The sequence below is a fragment of the Eretmochelys imbricata genome, chromosome 25, assembly GCF_965152235.1.
Source record: "Eretmochelys imbricata isolate rEreImb1 chromosome 25, rEreImb1.hap1, whole genome shotgun sequence".
NCBI classification, from domain to species: Eukaryota; Metazoa; Chordata; order Testudines; family Cheloniidae; genus Eretmochelys; species Eretmochelys imbricata.
Genome location: NC_135596.1, coordinates 15,791,322 through 15,815,868, shown reverse-complemented (window position 1 = coordinate 15,815,868; position 24,547 = coordinate 15,791,322). Strand labels below are relative to the sequence as shown.

Sequence of the window (24,547 nt, the reverse complement as noted above, 5' to 3'; positions counted from 1 at the left end):
TGTTCTCCCTTTTTGCTGCTGCTTTAAACTCCTCAATTCACTTATTTTGAATTCTTCCCTCAACCCCCAAATTTTCTGACAACTTTCCTGTCAGTAGAAATAGTCAATTAGACTCTGATTGATTTCACTAGGGTTTTGCCCAGGGTGGAATTTTGCATGCAGAGTTCTCTGGGCAGGACTGGGGCTTTAATCACTTCAAAAGCTTTTCAAGGAGGGGAAAAGAAAGATATAATTTTCTTTCTGACTTTTGTGGGGTTTGTGCATGTTTTGAGATAATTGTGAAAGTCTTACCTGGTGTCCTTTATTTTTGGAAACTCATGGACAAATTCCCCATGTCTCTTCCTCGCTCTAGGCTCGATAGATTTGAGAAAACCAACGAGATGTTGCTCAACTTTAATAATCTATCCAATGTACGCATGCAGCAGATGAATGAGAGGTTCCTGCATCACACTAGGACGCTGGTGGAAATGAAGAAAGATCTAGATAGTATTTTCCGAAGAATCAGGTGGGCTCTGGATGCAGGGTCTGGGATGCGGCATCTTTCTATAGTGCCTCCTGTTGGATGATAGAGGAAGGGCCCTGAGTGGATTCAGAGGGTGTCCTGCCTGCTTTCCCTGTCCCAGGCAAGGCCACTGAGTCACAGTGACCTCTGTACAGCACCCCAGGAGGGTCAGAAAACGACAGAATGGTGACTAACAAACTCAGAAGGGGAGTGAATAAAAGGCATAGCTTGCTTTTACTCTGCAAAACAAACCAACATGGGAAGGAGGAGAGATGTGGTGTTTGCCATAGTACATTGGGTGTCAGGCTCCTGGCTTCCAGTCCTAGCTCTGCCACTGACTGTGTGACTCTGATCAAGTTACTTCACCTCTCCATGCCTCTGCAAAATGGGGAAAATGCAGATCCACCTCACAGAGGGCTTGTGAGGCTTAATGCTTGCAAAGGGATATGCTATTCTTGGGTGAAATGTGGTAGAGAAGGATTACATATTATTTAAAAACTTCTGATTTCAATTCTGGGGACAGCCTTGTCTTGCTAAGGTGGAGGTAAAGTCATGAGACTGTCAAGAGTCTGCAAAGCAGTAGAGTATTTGTTGATTTACAGTGAATTACTTTATTCCAAAACTCTGGGGCAAGGGGGGTGTTTTGGCCCCTTTACTTCTCAGTGCATGGAGAGCAACAACAGGTGCCCCTGCCCTGTGGTGGGAGGTGCAGCAAGCAGACAGTCCATGAAGAGACCAGGAGGCTGCTGGAGTAATCAGGGACCCTGGAGCTGCTGCTCCTTGGTTGGGGCGCGTGACACTTCTCAACGCTGCAGTGCCCCATTTCCAGGGTGGGAAGAGACCTCAGGCTCCCTACTTGCTACGGGGTTTAATAAAGTGTTTGAAGGGAAATGTCCCTTGGGGGAACATCTGGCAAGATGAGATGTGGTCAGGACGTGACACGTCACGCCTCACATCTACCCTTTGTTCAGCAGGGTCTGGAGCTCAGGAGGGTCTGGGATTTCTGTTCCTGCAACAGCATGAATGTGCAGTGCAAGGGCATTTTATCTTAACCTGCTTAAACAGTTCCTGCAACAAAGCTTGTTCTGCTGAATGCTTGGCAGCTCTTTTATTGGAGGGGAGAGGGGCAGTGGGTTGGCAGATATATTTATGTACTTTGTTAAAACTCAGCTCTCTTTTTCTTCTCCCTCCTGCCCCCTTACAGGACCCTAAAAGGGAAGCTGGCCAAACAGTACCCAGAAGCGTTCAGCAGTGAGTGTCTCCTTGTTATTCAATCTGATTTACAGCCTTTATATTGGCTTCCTTCCACTCTGATAAATCAGTACTTCTTGGTAATACAGCACCGGTTACTCTAGAGTCCCAGTGCATCTGAAGCTAAAGAGAAATGTGTGTTTGGGGCAGGCAGCTTGCAGTGGGGATTCTCTAGCGAGATTTTTTTTTAAACACCTCTGTGTTACCCAGTGAAAGGTGGCTGGGTGTAGGGTACAAAGCTGCAACTAGCTGCCAAGTTGAGTGCACATCACAGCGAAAGAGCTGGCAGGTTTTTTGTTACTACAATAATGAGCAGCCAAAGATTTTTGAAATAGAAATTGTAAGTTCGAACACCCTCGAGTCCTTCCTCAGTCCATTTTGGTGATGTTTGAGGATTCCTTCTGCAGTCATCTGTTTCCTCTTGCTGATACCTGTACCATGTCGTCTTTACTCTGGGTAGCTGGAGTAGCATGTGTGGCAAAGATACCTGGAGTCCTGTCATCTTTATGCAGATGGAATAAACTGCTGAGGTAACAATTGTGTCTCTCTCCTTTCAGATATTCATGAATCTCCAATTCTAGAAGATGACGATGATTTTGACCCTATTCCAAAAAGCACAGCGACCACAATTGCTACCTCTGAGCAGAGTACGGGGTCTTGTGACACAAGCCCTGACATTATTTCTCCAACCATGAGTCAGGATTTTGAGGATTTATCGCAAGGCCGGTATGATTCTCCAGCTGTTAATGGACAGAGCCTAACAGATGATGAAATAGCCAATGAGCTGGACTAACACATGCTAAAAACTAAGGCATCAGCTGAATCAGCTGCATGGACTGTGGAGCGCAACCAGAGAACTTCCTGTCCTGTATTTATATTTCTGTGTTTCCTTAGCCATTTACTTTTTTTGTGGGGAGAGGGAAAGTGAAGGCTGAGTGGAGAGGGGCCCATCACATGGTATTCAAAACTGCCATCATAATGCAAACATCGAGTCTGGGTATGGCAAACATGCAAAATGTATGGATTGAAATCTCTCTTCTCTGTTCTTGTTTGTGTGCAGGGGAGAGCAGTAAACCCAAAGGTTAGCTTTGAACATTAGTTTCTGGACAAATAGAGATCTTCTCAGAAGAGTACTCTAACTGCTTTTCTTTATACTTTTCTTAAATAATTTACTTGGTTTTATGCAGAAATCTTGAGGCTCTGTAATTTACAGTGCATGCAAACCCAAACTATAGCCTCCTTACCGGCGTGGTACAAATCTCTCTCAGCTGTGGCTCGCAGGATCTTGTACTTGCAAAGCAACAGTAGCTTGCTTTTTGTGATCTTCTCTGCCTTCTGAGAGGCCTGCCTGCACTACAGGGCCATGTAGCTAATTAATATATACTAGTGATTTCTCTAGCACCTACAGAACGTCTTTTCCCACACGGTAGCAAAAACCTGAAGTCCTCTTTTCTTAAGTGCGCAGCTGTTCTGTGCCACAGCTCGGATTTTCAGGAGGGAATCTTTCATAACCGCACTTCCATTGCTTAATGGAGACCTTTGACTGGAACAGTTTGACAACTGCTATGGCTGTACCTTGCTCTCTATAGTGTTCATCGTATGTTAAATTATCAGGTAGTTTCTTTGGGTAAAACCTTTCATTTTTCAAACAGTGATAAAGACCCTGTACCGAAATGTCTGCTTTTTGTCTGTTTTCACCTTTGACTTTGCCAATGTCTGTGTTAATGTATTACCGAGAGCCAGGATGGAAATAACTAAACCTGTCGTCAACCTAAGAGAGAGGGGAAAGTTGCCCTCTAATCCTCAGTGGTTGTGATCAGCATATCTCCAGAAATATTATAGTGAAAAGAAAATATTTTTGTATTACATGTTTACAAATGCTAGGAGAAAATAACCAATTGAGAATTCATTAATAAAACATCCATCCAAAACACTTCATGTTCCTTCTTTATTAGGTGGAATTTGTGCATGTACTCTGTAACTTCCGGTCATGAGAGGTGAAGTTTGGTTTCTCTGATAGCTGTATTGGCTATCACATAAGGGACATAGGAGTGGTCATAATTATAGAGATGTGATCACTGCACCATGATTAAGAGTGTGAATTAAATGAAAATAGAAATGGAATTGGTGGGCTTTGCTGCACAAAGCAAAGGTCAGACTCTGAGAGCAACTGAGGGAAGCAGGTCAGTGCTTTATGAATCTGCCTTTACTCCCAATTCAAAATATTTTAATAGCAGAGGCCAGTAGCACCACTAAATTAGCTGTAGCATAACGGTATAAATTGTTTAGGCAAATGAGGATCCTGCACAAGGATCACAACCTCAGCCCTGGATTTTATACCCAAATACAGAAAAGTGGCCATGTTGGTGGAAACTGTCACTTCACCAAAGGAATTGGGGTAGCACTTTAAACTAAAGCTTTTTATTTTTAATGTTGGTGCAACATACATTTATAAAGCATTAATTCCTATAAAGCTGGGACCTGCACACAGCATGTGAACAATGTATGCTAAGAAGGTTACTTCCAGAAGTTAGCAGAACTGATTAAAGGCTTTCCCTTAAATGAGAAAGGAAAGTTGTTTAATGCTGGGAGAAAGAAGCCGTGCAGACCTGCTGCCACTCCTTCGGGAATGAGCAACAATGATAAATGGAGGTGGGATAAAACCCTAACATGCTGTGAACTCTGCCCTGGACAAATGCTTGGTGTGTTGGGTGGGGAGATGTTATGTCTCATGCACAGCTGGTGTTAACCCCCAAACACAGAGCAGAGCCCTGTAGATATTTTATCTACCTCTGAGAGCGAGCATCTTACATTTTTTGGCAGCAACTCTACAGTACACAATGCTGATAAAGCATTTTGAACTGTCCGTGTGAGTGTGTGTAGCATGTGGGTATGTGTATGTGGACGGGTGAATGCACAGGGCATGTGTCCACATACATGTGTGTGGACGGGTGAATGCACAGGGCACACATGTATCCACATAGAATCATAGAACTTGAAGAGACCTCAAGAGGTTTTCTAGTCCAGCCCCCTGCACTCGTGGCAGGACTAAGTATTACCTCCTAAACCATCCGTGACAAATGTTTTGTCCATCCTGCTCTTAAAAATCTCCAATGATGGAGATTCCACCACCTCTCTGGGAAATTTATTCCAGTGCTTAACCACCCTGACACGAAGTTTTTCCTAATGTCTAGCCTAAACCTCCCTAGCTACAATTTAAGCCCATTGCAGAGGTTAAGAAAAAAAATTTTTCTTCCTCCTTGTAACAACCTTTTATATACTTGAAAACTGTTATGTCCTCTCTCAGCCTTCTCTTTTCCAGACTGAACAAACCCAATTTTTTCAATCTTCCCTCATAGGTCATGTTTTCTAGACCTTTAATCATTTTTGTTGCTCTTCTCTGGACGCTCTCCAATTTGTCCACATCCTTCCTGAAATGTGGCACCCAGAATTGGACTCAATACTCCAGTTGAGGCCTAATCAGCATGGAGTAGAGTGAAAGAATTACTTCTCGTGTCTTGCTTACAATACTCCTACTAATACATCCCAGAATGATGTTCGCTTTTTTTGCAACAGCGTTACACTGTTGACTTATATTTAGCTTGTGGTCCAGTATGACCCCCCCAGATCCCTTTCTGCAGTACTCCTTCCTATGCAGTCGTTTCTCATTGTGTGTCTGTACAGTTGCTTATTCCTTCCTAAGTGGAATATTTTGCATTTGTCCTTATTGAATTTCATCCTATTTACTTCAGACCATTTCTCCAGGTTTTCAGGATTATAATTCAAATTGATCTGATCATCCAAAGCCCTTGCAATCCCTCCCATCTTGGTATTGTTCACAAAAGTGTACTCTGTATGCCATTATCTAAATCATTGACCCGGACTTTAAGTCGCGCAATGCTTATAAACTGCCTGTGCCCGTAAGTGATCTGCACGCTGACTGTTTACGCTGTCTGGGGGAAACCCACCTCAGCGACCCTTGCCTTCCACTGCAGCGTGGAGCACGGGTCACTTGCTGGAGGATCTCTGCACCTTGAAGTCTTTAAACCATGATTTGAGGACTTCAATAGCTCAGACATACGTGAGAGGTTTATTGCAGGAGTGGGTGGGTGACATTTGGTGGCCTGCGTTGTGCAGGAGGTTAGATTAGATGATCATAATGGTCCCTTCTGACCTTAATATCTATGAGTCTATGATATTGAACAGAACCGGACCCAGAACTGATCCCTGCGGGACTCCACTTGTTATGCCCTTCCAGCGTGACTGTGATCCACTGATAACTACTGTCTGGGAACGTTTTCCAACCAGTTTTGCACCCACCTTACAGTACCTCCATCTAGGCTGCATTTCCCTAGTTTGTTTATGAGACGGTCATGCGAGACAGTACTAAAAACTTCACTAAAGTAACGATATACCACATCTACTGCTTCCCCGCCCTGTGTGCGCCCCTCCACAAGGCTTGTTACCCTGTCAAAAAAAGCTATCAGGTTGGTTTGACATGATTTGTTTTTGACAAATCCATGCTGACTGTTACTGATCACCTTATCGTCTAGATGTTTGCAAATTGATTCCTTAAGCATTTGTTTCATTATCTTTCTGGGTACAGAAGTTAAGCAGACTGGTCCGAAATTCCCTGGGTTGTCCTTATTTCCCTTTTTAGAGGTGGGCACTAGATTTGCCCCTTTCCAGTCTTCTGGAATCTCTCCTGTCTTCCACGACTTATCAAAGATAATCGCTAATGGCTCAGCTATCCCCTCTGTCAGCTCCTGGAGTATTCTGGGATTCATTTCATCAGGCCCCGTGCGTGTGTGCGTGCACGGGCGAACGCCCAGGGTGTGCACGTGTCCACATACGTGGGTGGGTGCACGGGGTGAACGCCCAGGGTGTGCACGTGTCCTCGTACGTGGGTGGGTGCACGGGCGAACGCACAGGGTGTGCACGTGTCCTCGTACGTGGGTGGGTGCACGGGGTGAACGCCCAGGGTGTGCACGTGTCCTCGTACGTGGGTGGGTGCACGGGCGAACGCACAGGGTGTGCACGTGTCCTCGTACGTGGGTGGGTGCACGGGTGAACGCCCAGGGTGTGCACGTGTCCTCGTACGTGGGTGGGTGCACGGGCGAACGCAGAGGGTGTGTCCACGTACGTGGGTGGGTGCACGGGCGAACACCCAGGGTGTGCACGTGTGCACGTGCGTGGGTGGGTGCACGGGCGAACGCCCAGGGTGTGCACGTGTCCTCGTACGTGGGTGGGTGCACGGGCGAACGCACAGGGTGTGCACGTGTCCTCGTACGTGGGTGGGTGCACGGGCGAACGCACAGGGTGTGCACGTGTCCTCGTACGTGGGTGGGTGCACGGGTGAACGCCCAGGGTGTGCACGTGTCCTCGTACGTGGGTGGGTGCACGGGTGAACGCCCAGGGTGTGCACGTGTCCTCGTACGTGGGTGGGTGCACGGGCGAACGCAGAGGGTGTGTCCACGTACGTGGGTGGGTGCACGGGCGAACACCCAGGGTGTGCACGTGTGCACGTGCGTGGGTGGGTGCACGGGCGAATGCAGAGGGTGTGCACGTGTGCACGTGCGTGGGTGGGTGCACGGGCGAATGCAGAGGGTGTGCACGTGTGCACGTGCGTGGGTGGGTGCACGGGCGAATGCAGAGGGTGTGCATGTGTCCACGTACGGGGGTGCGTGCCTGGGTGAATGCCCAGGGTGTGTCCACGTACGTGGGTGCGTACACGGGCGAACACCCAGGGTGTGCACGTGTCCACGTACGTGGGTAGGTGCACGGGCGAACGCAGAGGGTGTGTCCACGTACGTGGGTGCGTACACGGGCGAACGCCCAGGGTGTGCACGTGTCCACGTACGGGGGTGCATGCACGTGTCCACGTAGGCGTGAGCGGCGCTTGCACACCTAGGTGTGCCTGACCCCGCCCACAGCCCCATGCGGGGACCAGCCGCCGCCGCCGCGCTGACTCCGCCCCCCGAGGGCCTCTCCGGCCGGGAGCTGACGGGGGCGGAGTTGAACGCGGCGGGCGGGGCCTTGGTTGTGACGCGCGGCACGAGGTGGGCGGGGCCACCATTATAATGCTGCGTGCGCGGCGCGTCTGACGTAACGCCCGCGTGCGCTGGGCTGTTTCCGGTTCCGGTGGGCCCTCTCTCTCTTTCCTGTCTGGCGAGGCGGCTGGGTGAGCGCCGGGCGGGGCCGGGCCGGGGGCGGTGGGGGGAGGGGAGCTGGGGGTCCGGGGTGGCAGTGGGGGGGAGCGTCGGGCGGGGCCGGGCTGGGGGCGGTGGGGGCAGGGGAGCTGGGGGGCCCGCGGTTGGGGGGAGGGGAGCTGGGGGGAGCGCCGGGCGGGACCGGTCCGGGCTGGCGGTGGTGGGGGGAGGACCTGGGGGCGGAGCTGAGGGGCCCGCGGGCGGTGGGGGGGGAGGGGAGTTGGGGATCCTTGGGGAGGTGGGGGGAGGGCCGTGGGGCCGGCCGGATTGAGAGGCGGGGGCGGGCCTAGACTCTGCCTGGCTGGGAGGGGGGAGGGGCTGCCCCCTACCCCCTACCCCCCCCGGCTGGGTGACCGCTCAGTGGGGCGGGGCCGTTGCCTGGCTCGCCACGCGGGGCCGTTGCCTGGCTCGCCACGCGGGGCCGTTGCCTGGCTCGCCACGCGGGGCCGTTGCCTGGCTCGCCACGCGGGGCCGGCGCTGACCGGGTGTTGGCTCGTGCAGGGGACACGCGCGCGCCACGATGCAGATCTTCGTGAAAACCCTGACGGGCAAAACCATCACCTTGGAGGTGGAGCCCAGCGACACCATCGAGAATGTCAAGGCCAAGATCCAGGACAAGGAGGGTAAGGGGCTGGAGGGGGCTGGGGCTCGAAGGCCGAGGCCACCGTTGTTAAAGCCGGGGCAGTCACTTCCCCGCCCCCTACGCTGCCCTTGGGGGCGGGGGTCCTAAGCTCGCCTTGGCAGCTGTATCCTCCAATGGGATCTGGGGACCCCCTGCGTCTCTAGTATGGGGGCTGGCCCCTGCTCAGAGACTGGTGGGGCTGGGTCTCTTCTGTCTTGATCCAGTCCTCTTTCTCCACCTCTGCTCCCCTGCATGCCCCAGGTCACAGATGAGGAGACAGCCGGCCACATTTCAGTGAGTGGCATTGTGAAAATGTTATAGTGAGTGTTGGAAATTGTAGTTTCTGTGACAAAATTGTGGCCTGTGATATTTTCACATCTTTATGAAGAGTGGTCCCTGAACTACCCTCTGTTTGAGCTCTTGAGCGCTGCACTCCTGAGAAATGGATGGCTGGTGTATCCGATGAATGATGTTTACCTACCCCAGAAATGCAGCTGCTAAGGCATGGTAGCAGTTAAACACCTGCACAGCATTGCTGCACATAGGGCCATGCAACTAAGTGCACATGTGGTTCAGAGAGTAGTTGTAGCCATGTTGGTCCCAGGACATTAGAGAGGCAAGATGGGTGAGGCAACTTCTGTTGGTCCAGTAAAAGATACTGCATCATCCATCTTGTATCTCTGTTTCAGTGGTTCTCAAACTTTTGTACTGGTGACCCCTTTCATGTAGCAAGCCTCTGAGTGCGACCCCCCCCCTCTTATAAATTAAAAACACTTTTTAGTATATTTAACACTATTGTAAATGCTGCATGCAAAGCGGGGTTTGGGGTGCAGGCTGACAGCTCGTGATCCCCCAGATAATAATCTTGCAATCCCCTGGCTGGGTTTCTGATCCCCAGTTCGAGAACCCCTGCTCTATTTGTTTCGGATGCAAATTTAAAAAAAAATCATTTTAGTTTGACCCACAACATGTTTTGAAACTTCTGGTGTTAAAAAAAAAAAAAAAGTTGTTTTGTGTCAACTAAAACATTTTGTTTAAATTTTGAGGACATTCCAAAACTGAAATGTTTCACCTCTTCATTTAGGAAGTGGCATTTCAGCACTTCTGAATTTTTTTTCAACCAAAGCAATTTGCCAAAATGACCCAAATTTGTTAATTATTTTGATGGACCCGAATCTGCATTTGTCTTATAGCAGATCACTCCCATCAGGTCTGCTGCCTCCCCGTGGTATAGTGCCCCATGGGTTGTGATTTGCTCGTCAAATCTCAATGTGATGTCAAAGGCAATTCAGTATTCCACACGTGGATGTCTTGTAGGTATTCCTCCTGACCAACAGCGTCTGATCTTTGCTGGGAAGCAGCTGGAGGATGGGCGTACCCTCTCAGACTACAACATCCAGAAAGGTATTGTTTGACAGCATATTACCACTGTATAAGACCTGGGCTCAAAAATGGTTGCTAAACAGTAGCTTAAAGCACTACTAGAGGAAACTCTGCTCTTTCTGCCTGCAGAAGCTATCACTCAATGTCTTCTACAAGCCCTGGGGAATATTGAATTGAATTCACATCTCAGAAAAGGATTTCAGGGTCATGATGGATAATTTATAGAATATGAGCTTGTGGCACAATGAGGAAGCTAAGAGCAAATGTATTCCTTGACTGTGTAAGTAGGGGAATAATGACTAGAAGTAGTGAGGAGTGGTGTGATCACTATCAAGTGTTAGTAAGATGGTTATTGGGGTACTGTGTCCAGCTCGTGTGAACACAGACTGGAAACGCTTCAGAAAAGAGCTACAAGAACAAAGCACTGTCTTGGAAAACCTGCCTTAAAATAAGACTAAACAACTTCAGTCTATTTAACTTACAAAGGTTAGATTATTTCAGGGTGGTAGAAGTACCCACATGGGGACAAATTTTGATAGCAATGGGCTCTAGACAAAGGCATAACAAGATCCAGTGAGGCTAGACAAATTCAGACTAGAAATGAGGTCCACATTTTTTTAGTGGAGTGTAATTAACCATTGGAGCAAATCATCTCGTGATGTGGATTCTACACCATGTGCACAGCTTTAAACCAAGATTTGGAAGGCTCTTTACAATGTGTTTCATCTCAACTGGAAGTTGTGGTCTTGATGCAGAAACTACCTGGTGAAACTGTCTGGCCTGTGATATGTAGGAAGTCCCTGTAGATCAGTGGGCCCTTCTGGCTTTAAAATCTAAGCATTGGAGGTTTCATGTAAGATGATGTTGCTGTCTTCTGTGTCTCTAACATATGGACTCTTAGAAATGGCTTTTAAATAACTGGGTTTGGGGGGTTTAGGCTGGGACACCCATACGGTGTCTTAAGAACAATGAGAGGCCCAGGTGTCTAAAGAACTGGAGTGCTTGTCCCATTTGCCTTTCGGAAACTGTCATGGCTCTCCCCACCCTCCCCTGGCAGTCTGGCTCTGCAGTGGGAATTGAGTTAATTTGGGGTTGAGACTGAAACCACCAGAACTGAAGTAGTCACTACTTTCTGTGGCAGTAGCACTTGGGACCTGGAGTCCCATTATGCTCCTCCCTCTGCAAACGGGGAAGTTTCTGCCTCAGTGCTAGCTCTGAAATGCTGCTAACTCGGTGTGTTCCTCCTTTCAGAATCCACTCTGCACTTGGTGCTGCGTTTGCGAGGAGGCATCATTGAGCCTTCTCTTCGCCAGCTCGCACAGAAGTACAACTGCGACAAAATGATCTGCCGCAAGTACGTGTTGCCTTATGCAATAGACTCAGCGTTTTAGCCTCTGGAGGGGAGTGTAGCCGCTGCCCTATCTAAGGGTGAACACCTTTGAGCAGCATCCTTACATATTTGTGCTCTGATGTGTAGTGGGTGTCATTAGGTGATCAGTGTGCTAGGAGGCAGTTGGTAATGGAATCTGTCATAGAATAAAGAAAAGGAGGACTTGTGGCACCTTAGAGACTAACCAATTTATTTGAGCATAAGCTTTTGTGAGCTACAGCTCGCTTCATCGGATGCAGCTCACGAAAGCTTATGCTTAAATAAATTGGTTAGTCTCTAAGGTGCCACAAGTTCTCCTTTTCTTTTTGCGGATACAGACTAACACGGCTGCTGCTCTGAAACCTGTCATAGAATAGATCGCTCAGTCTTGCCCTAAAGAGCCTGAGGAGGAGCTGGGCAGAGTAGCAAACTGCTTTGGGCAGCTACAGCAGCATCCTGGCAGCTTTAACACCTTTTTACCGCCAGCTAATGCTGTACCGATCTCTCAACCTCCTAGAGAGGCTGCTGTTCTGGGTAGGTCATCTTCAGAGTCACTGGGGTTGGGAAGAGCCTGTGATGGGTCACCTTGCCCATTCTGCATGGGACAGAGGAGATGACACTATTTCCATCAAGGATTGGTGGGTGTTGCATTCTCTATTGAACTGGCAGGTGTTCATAAAAATCCCTTTGCATCATAAATGCGGGAGGCCAGAATAAATTGACATTGGTCCTTCCTATATAACTTCCCTCATTCTCTTCAGCTGCATATTCTTCCCCTGTGCTTGCTGCCTCAAGTAAATATGCTCATAGTGTTCACAGGGGGGTTGACTGGGATCTTGCCATGCGAGGCAGAGCCTCCTGGGAGTTCCGAACCCCCAGAAGAGTTGACAGCTGTTCTTCTGCCCGTTTCAGGTGCTACGCCCGTCTGCACCCTCGTGCTGTTAACTGCCGTAAGAAGAAGTGTGGCCACACCAACAATCTGCGTCCCAAGAAGAAGGTCAAGTAGAGGGAGATACCTGTCTTCGGCCCGTGTGGCTACGTGCTGTTGAATTCAAGCTGGGTAGTTAGTCTGCTGCAATGTAGCTTGGTCCTGGGTGCGGCAGGGGTTTGTTGAATAAAGCTACTTCCAGTGCTCAGCCCCGTGTTTGTCATTTACCCTCTGCCCTCACCTGGACAGTTGCTTTCACATTCTTTAATGCTGTTCAGAACAATGCAGAGAAGATCATGTGCATATCCCGTAAAATGTGTTCTCTGCATGTCTGTTACTAATGTGTTTCAACATGAAATGCAGGGCTTGATTCAGACACGTCTATGCCATCCTTAAACTTGCCTGATCTATTCTTGGCTTCCTGTAGTAGCAGAGAGATACTGTTCCTTAGAACATATGTGGCAGATGGATTAAGGCATTCACAGTGCAGTGCAAACATTCCTGTACAGTAGGAACAGAATTCAATAGCTAAGTCCATGCTAACACATGGACCATCCTTTGCTAAAAGCACCTCTCAGATTCAAAACCATATTTTCTTGGTTTAAAGGGAATAGCCGCTGTGTGAGGAGTAGGTTGAAGATTTCTGTGGCTAGTTCACACCATCCTCATGTAGTAATCAGGGTTGTGCCAAAAACCTGTTCTGGTGGCTGGGGGAGGGTGAACCAGACAGCACATGGGCGATCTCAGACCCATGCTGTTGGAATAAAAGCCCAGCAGCAGTGAGGCTGCAGCTACAATGTTATAGGGCAGTGCTGGGAAGTCAGCTTGTTCCTCAGCTCTACCTAGAAAGGACCCTGTCAGTTGGGAAGAGGGGAAATGCCTTTCCCCTACTAAAGTAACTCCCCTGACAAAAAAGGGGGCAGGAGAGAGTTAGCCTCTTCTCTTGTGATCTGTCAAACTGAGTCCTTGCAGTGGATCGATTCTGGTGCCATCCTGAAAAGGCAAACTACCTGGCAGAGTGACTGAGATCAGTGCGTGGTGCCATCCTTGCAGGCTAGTGAGCTGAAAGCCTGGACAGTCTATTTTGGGAATTGTTTGCTCCAATCTAGCACAAGCTCCTGCTCAGATGTACCAGTGCCTGTCTCATGGCTGGAGTTTTAGGGTCAAGCTCAAGTCAATTGGCTGCCCTTGTAAGGAATGGGGGGTTACTAGCCTGTGTTGCTCTAATGTGAGGATTTTACTTAGACACAAAGATGAAGGGCACTTTCTGGAATGAAATGCGGGTGGAAGGTTCAATGTTTAGCTCTGCCAATGCACCTCACTCCTGGCCTGTGATCTTGTAGAAGAGAAGAAACCGCATGAGAGCCCCCTACTTCATGGCCACCTGTCACCTAAGTCAGGATTTTAACCCAGCCAGTGGGATCTGAAAGGGCTAGTGCGCAGTCAGCTCTCGGGGAAACAGCATTCCGGTTCCTAGCTCAGAAAACGGGTCATGGAGCTGAGTGCTGCAGTGTTGGAGACATCTTGTTCTAAGTGAAGAAATACAGTATTACCTCTGCTCTGGGACCTTTCTACTGGCCTCCTCCATCAGCTTTCATGAGCTTTAGCTAGGGTGACCAGATGTCCTGATTTTTAGTTTTGTCCCGCATCCTGACCGGTCTGGATGACATTTGTCCCGATATTGCGGCTTTGGCCGCTCCCGCCGGTTTTTTGTTGTTGTTTTGTCCGTTTCATCTGGTCACCCTGGCTTTAGCCTAATGAAGCCTGCATCGGGGCTGCACGGGAGGAGGCTGCCCTCTGGCTCAGGTGTCTGGGGATGCCTGTGTGGTCTCAGGAACAAGATGGGGTTGGGAAATGGTTCTGCCATGGGCGTGTCTCCCTGGGCCGAGTTCCCCCTGTAACATGGGGATGATACTGGCCCCCAGGCCTCTCCTGAGCTAATCCAGGGCGACTGTAAGTCCTGTGGCATGGGGCCGGCCTTGTTCTGGTCCCCCCACACCGAGCCCACCAGGGTCCTGCTCTGTGCATGTCTCCGCGCTCCACCAGTACAAACAAGGACCGAGCTCAGGGGTTCGCAACCTCCCCCCACCCCCCCACAAAATCTCTACAGCCCGCCTGTGTGTCAGCGACCGCATAGGCGAGGCCGGGCTGGCGGGGGGGCAGCCAGCCGTGCAATTGCCCCAGTGAACGCTGCTCAGGCTTCGGCTTCAGCCCCCAGGGGCGGGGCCCTGCCCGGGGGACCCCCCGAAACCTGCTCGCGGCGCCCCGGGTGATAGTGACGGGGCGGGACCAGCGGCTCAGGGCCGCTGCCCCCCGGCGGGTCATGAGGCTGCCGGGCCTGCAGGCGGCCGCCGCCTCCCCGCTGCCTCCCCGCTGCCTCCTGCCCGTCTCCGCGGCTGCGGCGCCGGCCCCTGCGTGCGGAGCTGGGGGCGCCCGGCCGGGGGAGCCTCCTGCAATGGTGAGCGCGGCTTTCCCCGGGGGCAGTGTCCGCACACCGCGGGCCAGGGCTGGGGGGCCGGGCCGGGCCAGAGCCGCTTTCCCCGGGGGGGGCCGTGCCGAGCCTGGGCCGAGCCAGAGGCGCTTTCCCCGGGGGGGCCGTGCCGAGCCTGGGCCGGGCCAGAGCCGCTTTCCCCGGGGGGGCCGGGCCTGTCCCTAGCCAGAGCCGCTTTCCCCGCGGGGGGCCGTGCCGAGCCTGGCCGGGCCAGAGCCGCTTTTCCGGGGGGCCGGGCCTGGCCCGGGGCCGAGCTGCCTCGGCTCTAGCTGCGGCCACGCTTCCCGGTCCCGCATGGGGCAGAGGCTGCCAATCCCCCCGGAGCAGGGCCCGCACGGAGCCCGGGGCGGGCTGGTTTCTGCCCCTGAGCGGGGCTGGGCTCGCAGCCTGCACCCGGCCACCGGATCCCGGGCTCGCCTTTGCCTAGCGCGCTCCCGGGGCTGGGGCTGCCCTGGAGCGAGCCGGGAGCTCCCATCCCAGGCCCTGGTTTGTGGGTCTGGGCCGCAGAGTTCTGCCCCCAGCAGGGAGGGTGCAGGGGGGTCCTGGGGGGCTGCATACCCTCAGGATGGCCAGGCACTCAGACACCAGGTGGTGGGGGACAGACACCGGAGGTAGGAGGGTGCTGGGACTAGAGACGGGGAAGCCCAGCTGTGAAAAGCAGCCCCGGGAGGAGAGTGGAAGTGACTGAGGTGAACCAAGCCAGGCGCTATCAGGTAAAGAAATCCGTCTACACCAGCTCCTCTCAGGCTGGGCCCCTTCCCACTCCCCGGGCGTGAGAACCCTTGGTCTGGTCTGAGGCCTTTCTCTCCCTTCCCCGGTTCATAAATTCAGCTGAGGGCCCCCCCGCCCTCCTAGCTGTGCCCCCAGCAGAAGGCTCAGGAGTGCCAGCCCAGTTAAGGGGATGTCTGAATAGAAATGGAAGGAGAATGGAAGTGGGGGACGTTGGAGGAAATCCCCAAACCCCCTCTGTCTAATAGTAACCTAGCTAGTATTGACCCTTTACTTCTAGTGATTCGTCAACAAATATATGCAGCCATATGCTCAGTGTTACATCATTTGCAACCAAAGAGCAAGTGGTGGCCGGGGACTCAAACTCACAATTTATAGTGGTTACTGACCATCTCCAGAAAGGTCAGTAGCAAACAGTTCATGGAGCACATTTTGATAGGAAATTTTTTCAGTCCAAAAATTTAGACCAGTTCTAATCACTAAATCACCGTAAGCATTTATAAGGTCACACTGTCCTTTGCAATAAGGTTCCTTCACACCACTCTGGCAATGTAAAGGAGCCTTAAAATTTTTACACCTGTCTCTGCTCTCCTGAGGGACAGTGCCTGCCCCACACTTACCTCGTCAGAAACATCCAAAGCCCTGGGGATGGCCGAGTGTGCCACAGTAGTGAGTGAGAACGGAGAGGGACAGAGTGTCTGTCTCTCTCTCTCTCACACGCATGACTCCCCAGGCCCTTTGCCCTGGTGGTGATTTACATCTCTATTGGGTACTCTGAGCACCCAAAGCAACCTGCCTACACTGCTGGGAAGGCGTGTGTGACCTTTGCTTCCCTGTCAGAAGTCATTTTTCTGTGGGGAAGCAAAGAAATCTGTGGGGGCCATGAATTCTGCACACACGCAGTAACGCAGATTTCCTGCAGGAGTAATCTCCATGTGAGTAGAGAATATGAATAACTAGCACTAGAATAGTGACTATTAGAAAACAAACCCTCATGCTACAGGGTGCAAGCCAACCTGTGACCACTGGGGTCAGGAGGGATCAGGTCATCCCGTCTTTGCCTGCTGCCCCTTCCTCTGAGGATGCTGGGGCTGGCCCTGGTGGTGAGAGGAATCTGACCTAGATAGGCCGCTGCACTGCTCCAGCCTGGTGATCCCAAGAGGATGCCACAGCCAGTGCCTGCTGCCACCCACTCAGGTGTGTGCCCTCTAATGCCCTGTAAAGCTTGGGCAATGGCACACTGGATGTGGTTTGAGCTCCTTGTGGGCAGTAGCAGTGCATGGAGGATCATTAGGCCGGAATTTACTGTCCCCGTTAATTGGGTGGGATACCGCAAGCTAAAAACTCCAGCGTATTGCTAAGACAGCACTCTGTCCCGCTCACTCTGTGCCTCCCCCCAGCCCTCGCCCCATTTGGAAGCAGAGGCGTTAGGGAGCGGAAGGCGCTTTGCTAAGCGCTGGCTCGGAAAGTGCTGAAATTGTGCTTTGGAGACTTGTCAAGCACACAACCCGCTTGGAAGGTTGTGAGGTTGCGGCGCTGGCTGCAGATGGCCGGGGGGCGGGGGCTCCCGGGGTGCTGGGTGAGATGGTATGAAACCTCCATCGCCCGGCGAGGGGCGACCCTGCCCTGGGTGCAGGCAGGTGGCTGGGTGCTGCTCACGGGAGTCCTGGCGACGCCGGAGCAGAGCCTCCTGGCTTGGTGCTGGGGGCCAAGGAGTCGCTCAAAGGCGATGGGGCTTGGAACCGGAGAGGCCGGCCGGGGGCTTTGCCAACAGGAAAGAGCCTCTGGAGCTGCCAAGTTAGAAAACGCAGCTGTTGTGTGGGGGGCTGGAGGCCTTGCCGTGCACTAGACCCCAGCACGGTGAGAGCTCTGGGGAGGATCCATGCACGCACGCAGGCCCTGCTGCTGCTCTGCAGCTCGGAACAGGCCCGCGGAAAGAGGCTTCTGGGAGCCCGTGGAACCTTCTTCTGGGGAGCGAGAGAAACTGGATCCCGCAGCTGCGGCAGCGAGGACTCTGGCCCCAGAATAGCCGACTCCGAGGCCGTCCACTCCTTACTGGGCTGGGGGGCCCTGGGCTCACCACCCTGGCCTCCCTCTGAGGAGCAGCTGCAGCCCCCGCACCTCCCAGCCCTCTGCCTCAGGCTTGGCATCTGAGAACCCAGAATGGTGGGCCGGAGTGGTGGGGAAGTGGGAGTGGATGCAGGGGGGTGGCCACGGCCCCATGTTGGTCATTGGTTCAAATCCAGCCCCAGGTTAGAGGGGACAGGATGGTACTTGGTACTGGGGGAGCCCTGGGGTGCTTTCATCTCCATGGCCCTGGCTCCAGCCCATCCTTCGGTGGGGAGACGCGGTGGGTCTCATGATGGGGACCTGCTGGCTCAGGGGGGTCAGGGAATGGAATATTGAGACATTCCTCACTACAGCCCTGGTTCCAGCTTATCCCTGTTTTGAGGCGACTGGATGGTCACAGGGTTAGGAACCCCTAACTCCATATAGTGAAGAGCCCGTCACCAGCTCCAATCCGGGCTAATTCGGGGGGCCTGGCTGGCTTGGGGGTTGTGAAATAGGACATGGGCCCTTTCCCATCCGGCTCCAGGGCAGGGGACTGGCCGGCTCAGGCAGGGAAAGGGGACGCGGGGCCTTCCCTTTATGCGGCGTGGCTCTGATCTGTCCCAGGGCGGGAGACTGACTGGCACTTTTCCCTCGAGGGCACTGGTTCCCATGTGGCCCCAGGTTGGCAGTGGCAGGCAGCTGTGACTTTGTGGCGGGGGTTAGTGCCGCAGTCCCTGGGTGGGGAGCCTCGCAGGGGGGGAGGAGGAGGTGCCCCATCACCATGTAACACCCTCCTGTGGCTGGTCTAGGGGTGGAGGGGCTGGTTGCGGGGGGTGCACTGGGGCCTGTCTCACTGGTTCAGAGCCATCTGTGAGCCTGGTGCCCCAGGGCCGGTGGACGCCCTGAGTCTCATGCTATCCCTTTGTCTCTCCCGCTGGCAGACGGACGACGCCGTGAAGCTGCTCCTGCACCGCTTTTACACCCTGCAGGGGGAGCGGGTGGAAGCCTACCGGCTCTTTGAGGAGTAAGTGACCCCAAGGCCGGAGAACCCCTGGTGGCTGTGGGCTCCGGCTCCCGCACGTGCCGGATCCCATCCTGTCCTCTGCCCTGGTTGCTCTTAGGGGCATCCGCACCCTGGCGTAGAAGGGCAGGCTCAGCCCCGCTGGAGACACTGATGTGCCAGGGCTGAGCAGGACTCCGGGTCTCAGCCCATGCGGACTGTGTATTTGGGCACAGATTGTGCCGTGGCAGACAACGCAGCCCCACGCCAGCTCGCGGTGGGAGGTACCACTCTGCTGTGACTTCTCCTCCCAGCCCCCAGACCAAGGGAGGCTAACTCCTGCCAAACGGGGACTTTCAAGCAGATTCTTCTTGCTGCTGGCCTGCTCTGGCCGCTCCCGTTATTTGCAGGCAAACCGGGCGGGGCCGGGGGGGGTGTTACTCCACCTGGCGGCCCTATCCTGGCACCTCTGCCTGCGGGGTGCCCCAGACTGAGTTTCTGATGCTTCCCGCTGCCCTCTGCAGCCTTCTTCCCCCTCCACCTGTGGTCCAGGGGCACTGAAGCAGGAGGGGAAAACGGGGCCATCCCCCTGCCCCGTTGACCTTAAACTCCATAGCTGTGGCTGAGGCGCGTGCTGGCCTGAGGCCATTCCGCCCTTGTTGTGGTGCTTAGTGCCCAGTCTCTAAAGTTCCGGCCTCCCCTCCTGGCTGGCAAAGGGTCCCAGGAAGCAGCAGCGACTGCTTGCTGCTCAACACCTGGGCCTGGCCCCTGCGGGCTGGGGCTGAACGCCGGCTGGCCAGGGGGACCCGCACACCAGACGCCTGTAGCCCATTTCAGCGACGTCTGGGAGATGATTTACTCTTCCGGATCCAGGCCCTGGAGTTTAACAAACAAACCAGCCCCAAGCCCGGCCAGCGGAGGTTAAGCTGTCGGGCCTGGTAATAATCCTCGGTAATGAGCCCTTCCTGAGCATTGGCAGCCAGCGGAGGTACGAGCTGCTAATTCAATAATATAGTGGAAAGGCTGAACAGGAAGATACCTGAACCGCTGACTGCAGGGGTCATGCAGAGGGTAGGGAGGGGGCCGTGCGCCTCTCTGCAGCACCAAGCTGAGAGCAAAGGCTTTGGGGTTACAAATCCCTGCCTGCAATTTGCTGTGCCTGGAAGTTATTACTGTACAGCCCCCAGACAGGCCTCCATCATGCCAGGTGCTGCCCAGAGAAAGACTCCCTGCCCCAGAGAGCATCATGATCCCGTTTAAGGACTGAGGCCCACACAGAGTCAGTGACAGAGCTGGGATTTGAATCCAGGTCTCCTGAGGCCCAGTTCAGTGCCTTCACCACCCAGCCCATGCTTCCTGAGCTTGTCGGGAGCATCCCCTGCAGGGGTCTAGTAAAAGGGGCGCTCTCGGGAGGCTCATTCTTGTCAGATGACCGGTTGCTTTGTCCGGCTTGCAGGGGCCACCGGGCGTATCTGAACAGCGGGCCACACTACGACTTCCTCCGCTACCGGCAGCTGGTCCATGAGATCACGCTGGCCTTCAGCGGCATCTCCCGGGAGATCCTGGAGATCAAGGAGCAGCTCCAGGCGGAGCACGGGCGGCCGGAGCTTGCCCAGCACCTGTCCAGGGTCCAGCAGAAGGAGAAGGAGAAGCTAGAGCTGGTGAGAGGCCCCTGTCTCCTCCCCTTTGCCCTGGGGCGTCCAAGGTGCCGACAGCCGCACTGCAGGCTGAGGGCCTCGATCTACTCACTCCCCGCCCCTACCCTGCAGCGCCCCTCCTCCCCCATGAGCCGTCCAGTCTTCAGAGCCCCGTCAGGCCAGGGGGCTGCTGGTGCCAGCTGTGGGAGGGGGTGTTGTACTAGGGACACTGCTTCCTAGGAGCTGGGCTGAGCCCTAGCAAACTTGTCTCATACAGCCACCCCTCAGCTGCGAAAGGGCAGGAACTTGCACTCCTGGCTGCGCTGGGCTAGTATTGTGTGTGAGGCCCCAGCCGAGGTCAGAGCCCGGTTGTGCGGGGCACTGCACGGCCCCAGCCCCTGCCCCAGAGAGCTGCCAGGCGGAATGGACGAAGCAGGGGGAGCAGTCATCTCCCCAAGGCTCCGCGGTAGGTGGTGGCATTGCTGCCAGTAGCCCTGAGGCCCAGCCTCTCCTCCCGTCTCTCTCCTGTGCTGGAGGGGCCTTTGGTACAAGGAATCGAGGAGCGGGGGCCGGGGTGAGGTGGGGTCGCTCTGAGCCTGACCCGCCCTGGAGCCATGTGGCTGTGGTGGTGTTAATTTGCGGGGCAGCCCGGGGCGGGTTTGGGCCCTGCGGTGCCAGGTACTCTGGCCTACGTTGCCCAGCCCGGGCGCCGCTCTGCGGGTGGGGTTGGTGTCTCCTCCCTGGGAAGCTCGACTCCACCTGCCCTCCTCCTTGCAGACGGCTCAGCTGCAGCTCGCCAGGCAGCACGCCCAGGACCAGCCCGGCGTGCCAGCCCACCAGCAGGAGGTGCAGGACCTCAAATACAAGTAGGTGCCCCGGGGAGCTGGGCGCAGCACCACCCCGTTGCCGCCCACGGCACTCTGAATGCCTCACGCCTTCGAGGCCCATGGTGGGGGGGGGGCATTGCCCCCCAGCATAGGGGCTAGTGGGAGCCCCCCCATGAAGCCAGGCGGGAATGGCTCCAGCTGAGACTGTGGCGTGACGGGGGGTGAGGGCTGGGGGCTCCCCCTGTACACACTCACTGGGCACCCAGCTCCTGGATTCGAGGGGCAGGGTCTAGAACTGCTTTGGCCAAGGTAGGACGGGGGCTAGCTCAGCACCCAGCAGCCTTTGGGGAAGGAGCAGGGGGGAGGCGCGCCGGCTGTTTATTTGAGCAGTGTTTTGCCTGTCAGACCCTCCAGGCTGGGGGGCGACGTATGTGACCGGCCGGGGGGAGTGGGAGCTCCGGGATGGGATCCCCCAAGGGGGCGGTGGAGCAGGCTGGACTTGGCATGTGCTGCTCCAGGCCCTGGCAGCTCCTTTATCATCCCTTCTTCAAGGCTGGGGTGGAGGAAGGGCGCAGGGGGGATGAAAGTGCCTTCCCCAATCCCTTGGCCCCCTCTCCCTAACCAGGCCTGAAGGAGACCCAGATGGTGCCTTCAAAAGCTCTCTTGTTTGTCGGCCCTCCGGATTGTTTAGCACTGCCGCATGGCTTTGGTGCTGATCAGCCTCTCCCCGGCCGAGTGTTTCATAAACAGCGCCGGGAACGCGAGGCAGCCCAGATAATACACTCCATATGGCCTTTATTTATAGTTTCCATCCGCTCTCCTAGGCTAATTAAAACCATTGAGGCAATCAGCGAAATTCTCCAGGACCTCAAGTACGATTCGGAAGAAGCCGAGTGATGGGTCTCCCCGTGGGAATGGCTGGAGGAGGTGGGAAGCACTGGAGGGGGTCAGCTGGGCCGAGCGCTGGGCCGCACTGCAGGGCTCTCACTCACGTCGGGGTCTCGCTCCCCATGGCGGGATCCTCTCCCTGGCAAACCCCAGCCTTGGCGCCCCTGCAAGAGACTTGTCCAGGGCCCTCTGCCAGGTGGGCAGCAGCCTTTGCAACAGAGGAGCAGCTCGACTCTGGGCTGTTCCAGCACAGGGGCAGGTTTGCAAAAGGGCTCCACGGCCAGCAGGTCCCACTGGGAACGATGGGGAACCCTCCTCCTGCCTGAGAGCCATGGAGAACCCCCCACTGAGAACATCAGCAGCTTTGGGGGCTGAGCCCCTTTGACAAGCTTTCCCAGTTCGGTGCCGGGTGGGTGGGTGCCCTCGAGCCCGCCGGGCAGGATCAGCGTGCAGCCTAGATGTGTCGCTGTCTGTCCGGCAGGGCTGAACGCCCCCTCCCTCCAGGTCCCTTCCTCCTGCAGAGCCAGGAGCCCTTTGAGTACAGACAGAGCCAAACCTGTGGATTTGGAGAGGGATTTTCCAAGTGCCAAGGTGGCTGTGGGGGGGTGCTGTGCTCCTAAATCCCCTGGGTGCTTGGGAAAGCCCCCCCCCCCCATGCAGCAAAGCGTTTTAACCACGTGACCTCTTTCAAGTCTGTTTGTTTTAAGAATTAAGCAAAGAACTCTCTGGTGTTAGGGCTGGGCTGGTTTGTGGCTCAATAAAAGGCAGGTGGGAGCTCAGAGTCCTGTCGCTGTCTCCTTTGCTCAGTGACATGCCACCGATGCTGCTGCCAGCCCAGGCTGGTGGCACCAGGGGCTGCCCATCACTGTGCCCTGGAGGGCCAGGCTAAATGGTGAGAGCATTCCCCTTTCGTACCCAAGCCCCTGGGGCACTCTGACCACTGGCTGGTCTGGGAACTTGGAGCTCCCCTTTCGCCCCAGGGCTCCGACCCCCGAGACAGGGTAGAGCCCCGCCCCGCCTGTGGGTCCGTGGTGATGGCCTGTATCCAGCAGCCATGAGGGAGGTGCCTGTCTCATCCCACCATGGCGCCACGATTGTCTCCTGCTGGGCCTTCCCACGAGCACTGCACCGGGCACCTCACAGCCCTGCCCATCGCTGCTGCCTGGCCTCTGCAGCGTGCCCGGGAAAGGGCAAGGGGCACCTGCAAAGCGGCAGCGAGTTCCACCAGCCCCACGCCCCAGATGCTGGGCCAGAGCCAAGGACAAGGTAGGCCGGGGCTGGGCCAGTTCCTCCACAAACTCTGTCCTGACCTGCAGCCCCCCACCCATTCCAGCCGTGGGCTCTCCCTGCTCTTCCGAGGCCCCTTGTCATAGGGGAGATAGATGGTGGGGGGGGTCACAGCCTGGTCATGTGACCGGTGAGTCATGCAATCCAGCCAGGCCCTGGGGAAGATGTGCCCTTTGGGTGGAGCAGAGGAAGGTGCCTCCTGGAGCCCTGAGACCCTCGGGGGGCGGGGGGAGGGCGTGACCTGGGCTCCAGGCGGGCAGCCTGCGCCCAGCGGGAGGCCTTGGAGGGGGCTGTGGTGGGGAAGGCTTCTCGCTTTCTTTGTGGCCAGCCTGGAGGGGCAGGGTTCAGGGAGCAGCCCCAGGAGGAGGGCGGTGGTGTCTCAGCCAGGAGGCTGGGGTTGGGTCTGCAGAAACCCTGGCAGCCACGTGTAAAGCCTTGGTCAGTTGGACCCCAGGCGGGGCAGCTTGGTTTAAATACTCGTTACTGGGAGAGCCGGGGGGGACGTGAGGCTGGGGTGTGTGAAGGGCCGCCCCACGCCAAGAGAGGGGGTGCAGCGGCGCTGGTGTCCCCACTACACCTCAGGCCTGACCTCCAGCCCCCCTGCCCCAGGCTCTGCTGCTGCCCCTCGTGCGCGCGCACCCCCCCCCCCGGCACGCAGCTTCGCCAGGGCACCTGAGCCTAGCACCCCTTTGTTCGGGCCTATGCCAGGGCTGGGCGGGCACGGCAGCCCCTTGTCATACCTCACCCAGAGAGGAGCTGGCTCAGGCTCGCCAGCCAGGCTGCAGCGTGATCACCCATGGCCGGCAGGACACGTGTAGCTGACCGGGCCATGCCGCCCATGGCTGCCCATCGCACTCCGGCCTGGGCTGCGCACACGGCACTGGGGGCAGACCTGGGGCGGAGGCAGATTGGGTCTGAGTGGTTTACTGGGGTTTAACGCAAACCAGTTCCCGATCGACTTCTGCATCACCAAATTATCCCTGAGCTGGTGCCGAATAAGAGCGGCCACGCGGCCTTCGGCACTGCTCTAAATACGCTGGTTTAAAGTCACGCCTTACGTGGAACTGGTGCAGCCCTGTGGAGACAGACACACACACACCCGCTTTTACTCTCCCAGCCCCACGTGGGGCCGTTATTTATAGTTTCCATCCACTCTCCGAGGCTAATTAAAACCATGGAGGCAATCAGTGAAATTCTCCAGGACCTCGAGTACGATTCGGAAGAAGCCGAGTGATGGGTCTCCCCGTGGGAATGGCTGGAGGAGGTGGGACGCGCTGGAGGAGGTCAGCTGGGCAGAGCGCTGGGCCCTACCGCAGGGCTCTCGCTCACATCGGGGTCTCGCCCTGCAAGGAGGAGCCCCTTGCTCCACCCA

General features: G+C 55.1%; 3 protein-coding genes across 3 annotated transcripts; all 3 read left to right on the top strand.

The window, feature by feature from the left end:
- The first annotated feature begins 302 nt into the window (after positions 1–302).
- KXD1 (KxDL motif containing 1) lies at positions 303–3,686 on the top strand. Its single transcript, XM_077842251.1, has 3 exons — positions 303–505; positions 1,707–1,753; positions 2,311–3,686. Exons 1-3 carry the CDS (start codon positions 318–320, stop codon positions 2,544–2,546), a joined length of 471 nt encoding a protein of 156 aa, XP_077698377.1. The 5' UTR covers positions 303–317; the 3' UTR covers positions 2,547–3,686.
- Positions 3,687–7,815: 4,129 nt separating this feature from the next.
- Positions 7,816–12,472, top strand: UBA52 (ubiquitin A-52 residue ribosomal protein fusion product 1). Its single transcript, XM_077842197.1, has 5 exons — positions 7,816–7,934; positions 8,464–8,585; positions 9,902–9,988; positions 11,219–11,321; positions 12,249–12,472. Exons 2-5 carry the CDS (start codon positions 8,483–8,485, stop codon positions 12,340–12,342), a joined length of 387 nt encoding a protein of 128 aa, XP_077698323.1. The 5' UTR covers positions 7,816–7,934; positions 8,464–8,482; the 3' UTR covers positions 12,343–12,472.
- Positions 12,473–14,629: 2,157 nt separating this feature from the next.
- Positions 14,630–22,669, top strand: REX1BD (required for excision 1-B domain containing). Its single transcript, XM_077805393.1, has 5 exons — positions 14,630–14,722; positions 18,478–18,560; positions 19,993–20,197; positions 20,951–21,039; positions 21,825–22,669. Exons 1-5 carry the CDS (start codon positions 14,720–14,722, stop codon positions 21,895–21,897), a joined length of 453 nt encoding a protein of 150 aa, XP_077661519.1. The 5' UTR covers positions 14,630–14,719; the 3' UTR covers positions 21,898–22,669.
- The last annotated feature ends 1,878 nt before the right edge of the window (positions 22,670–24,547 follow it).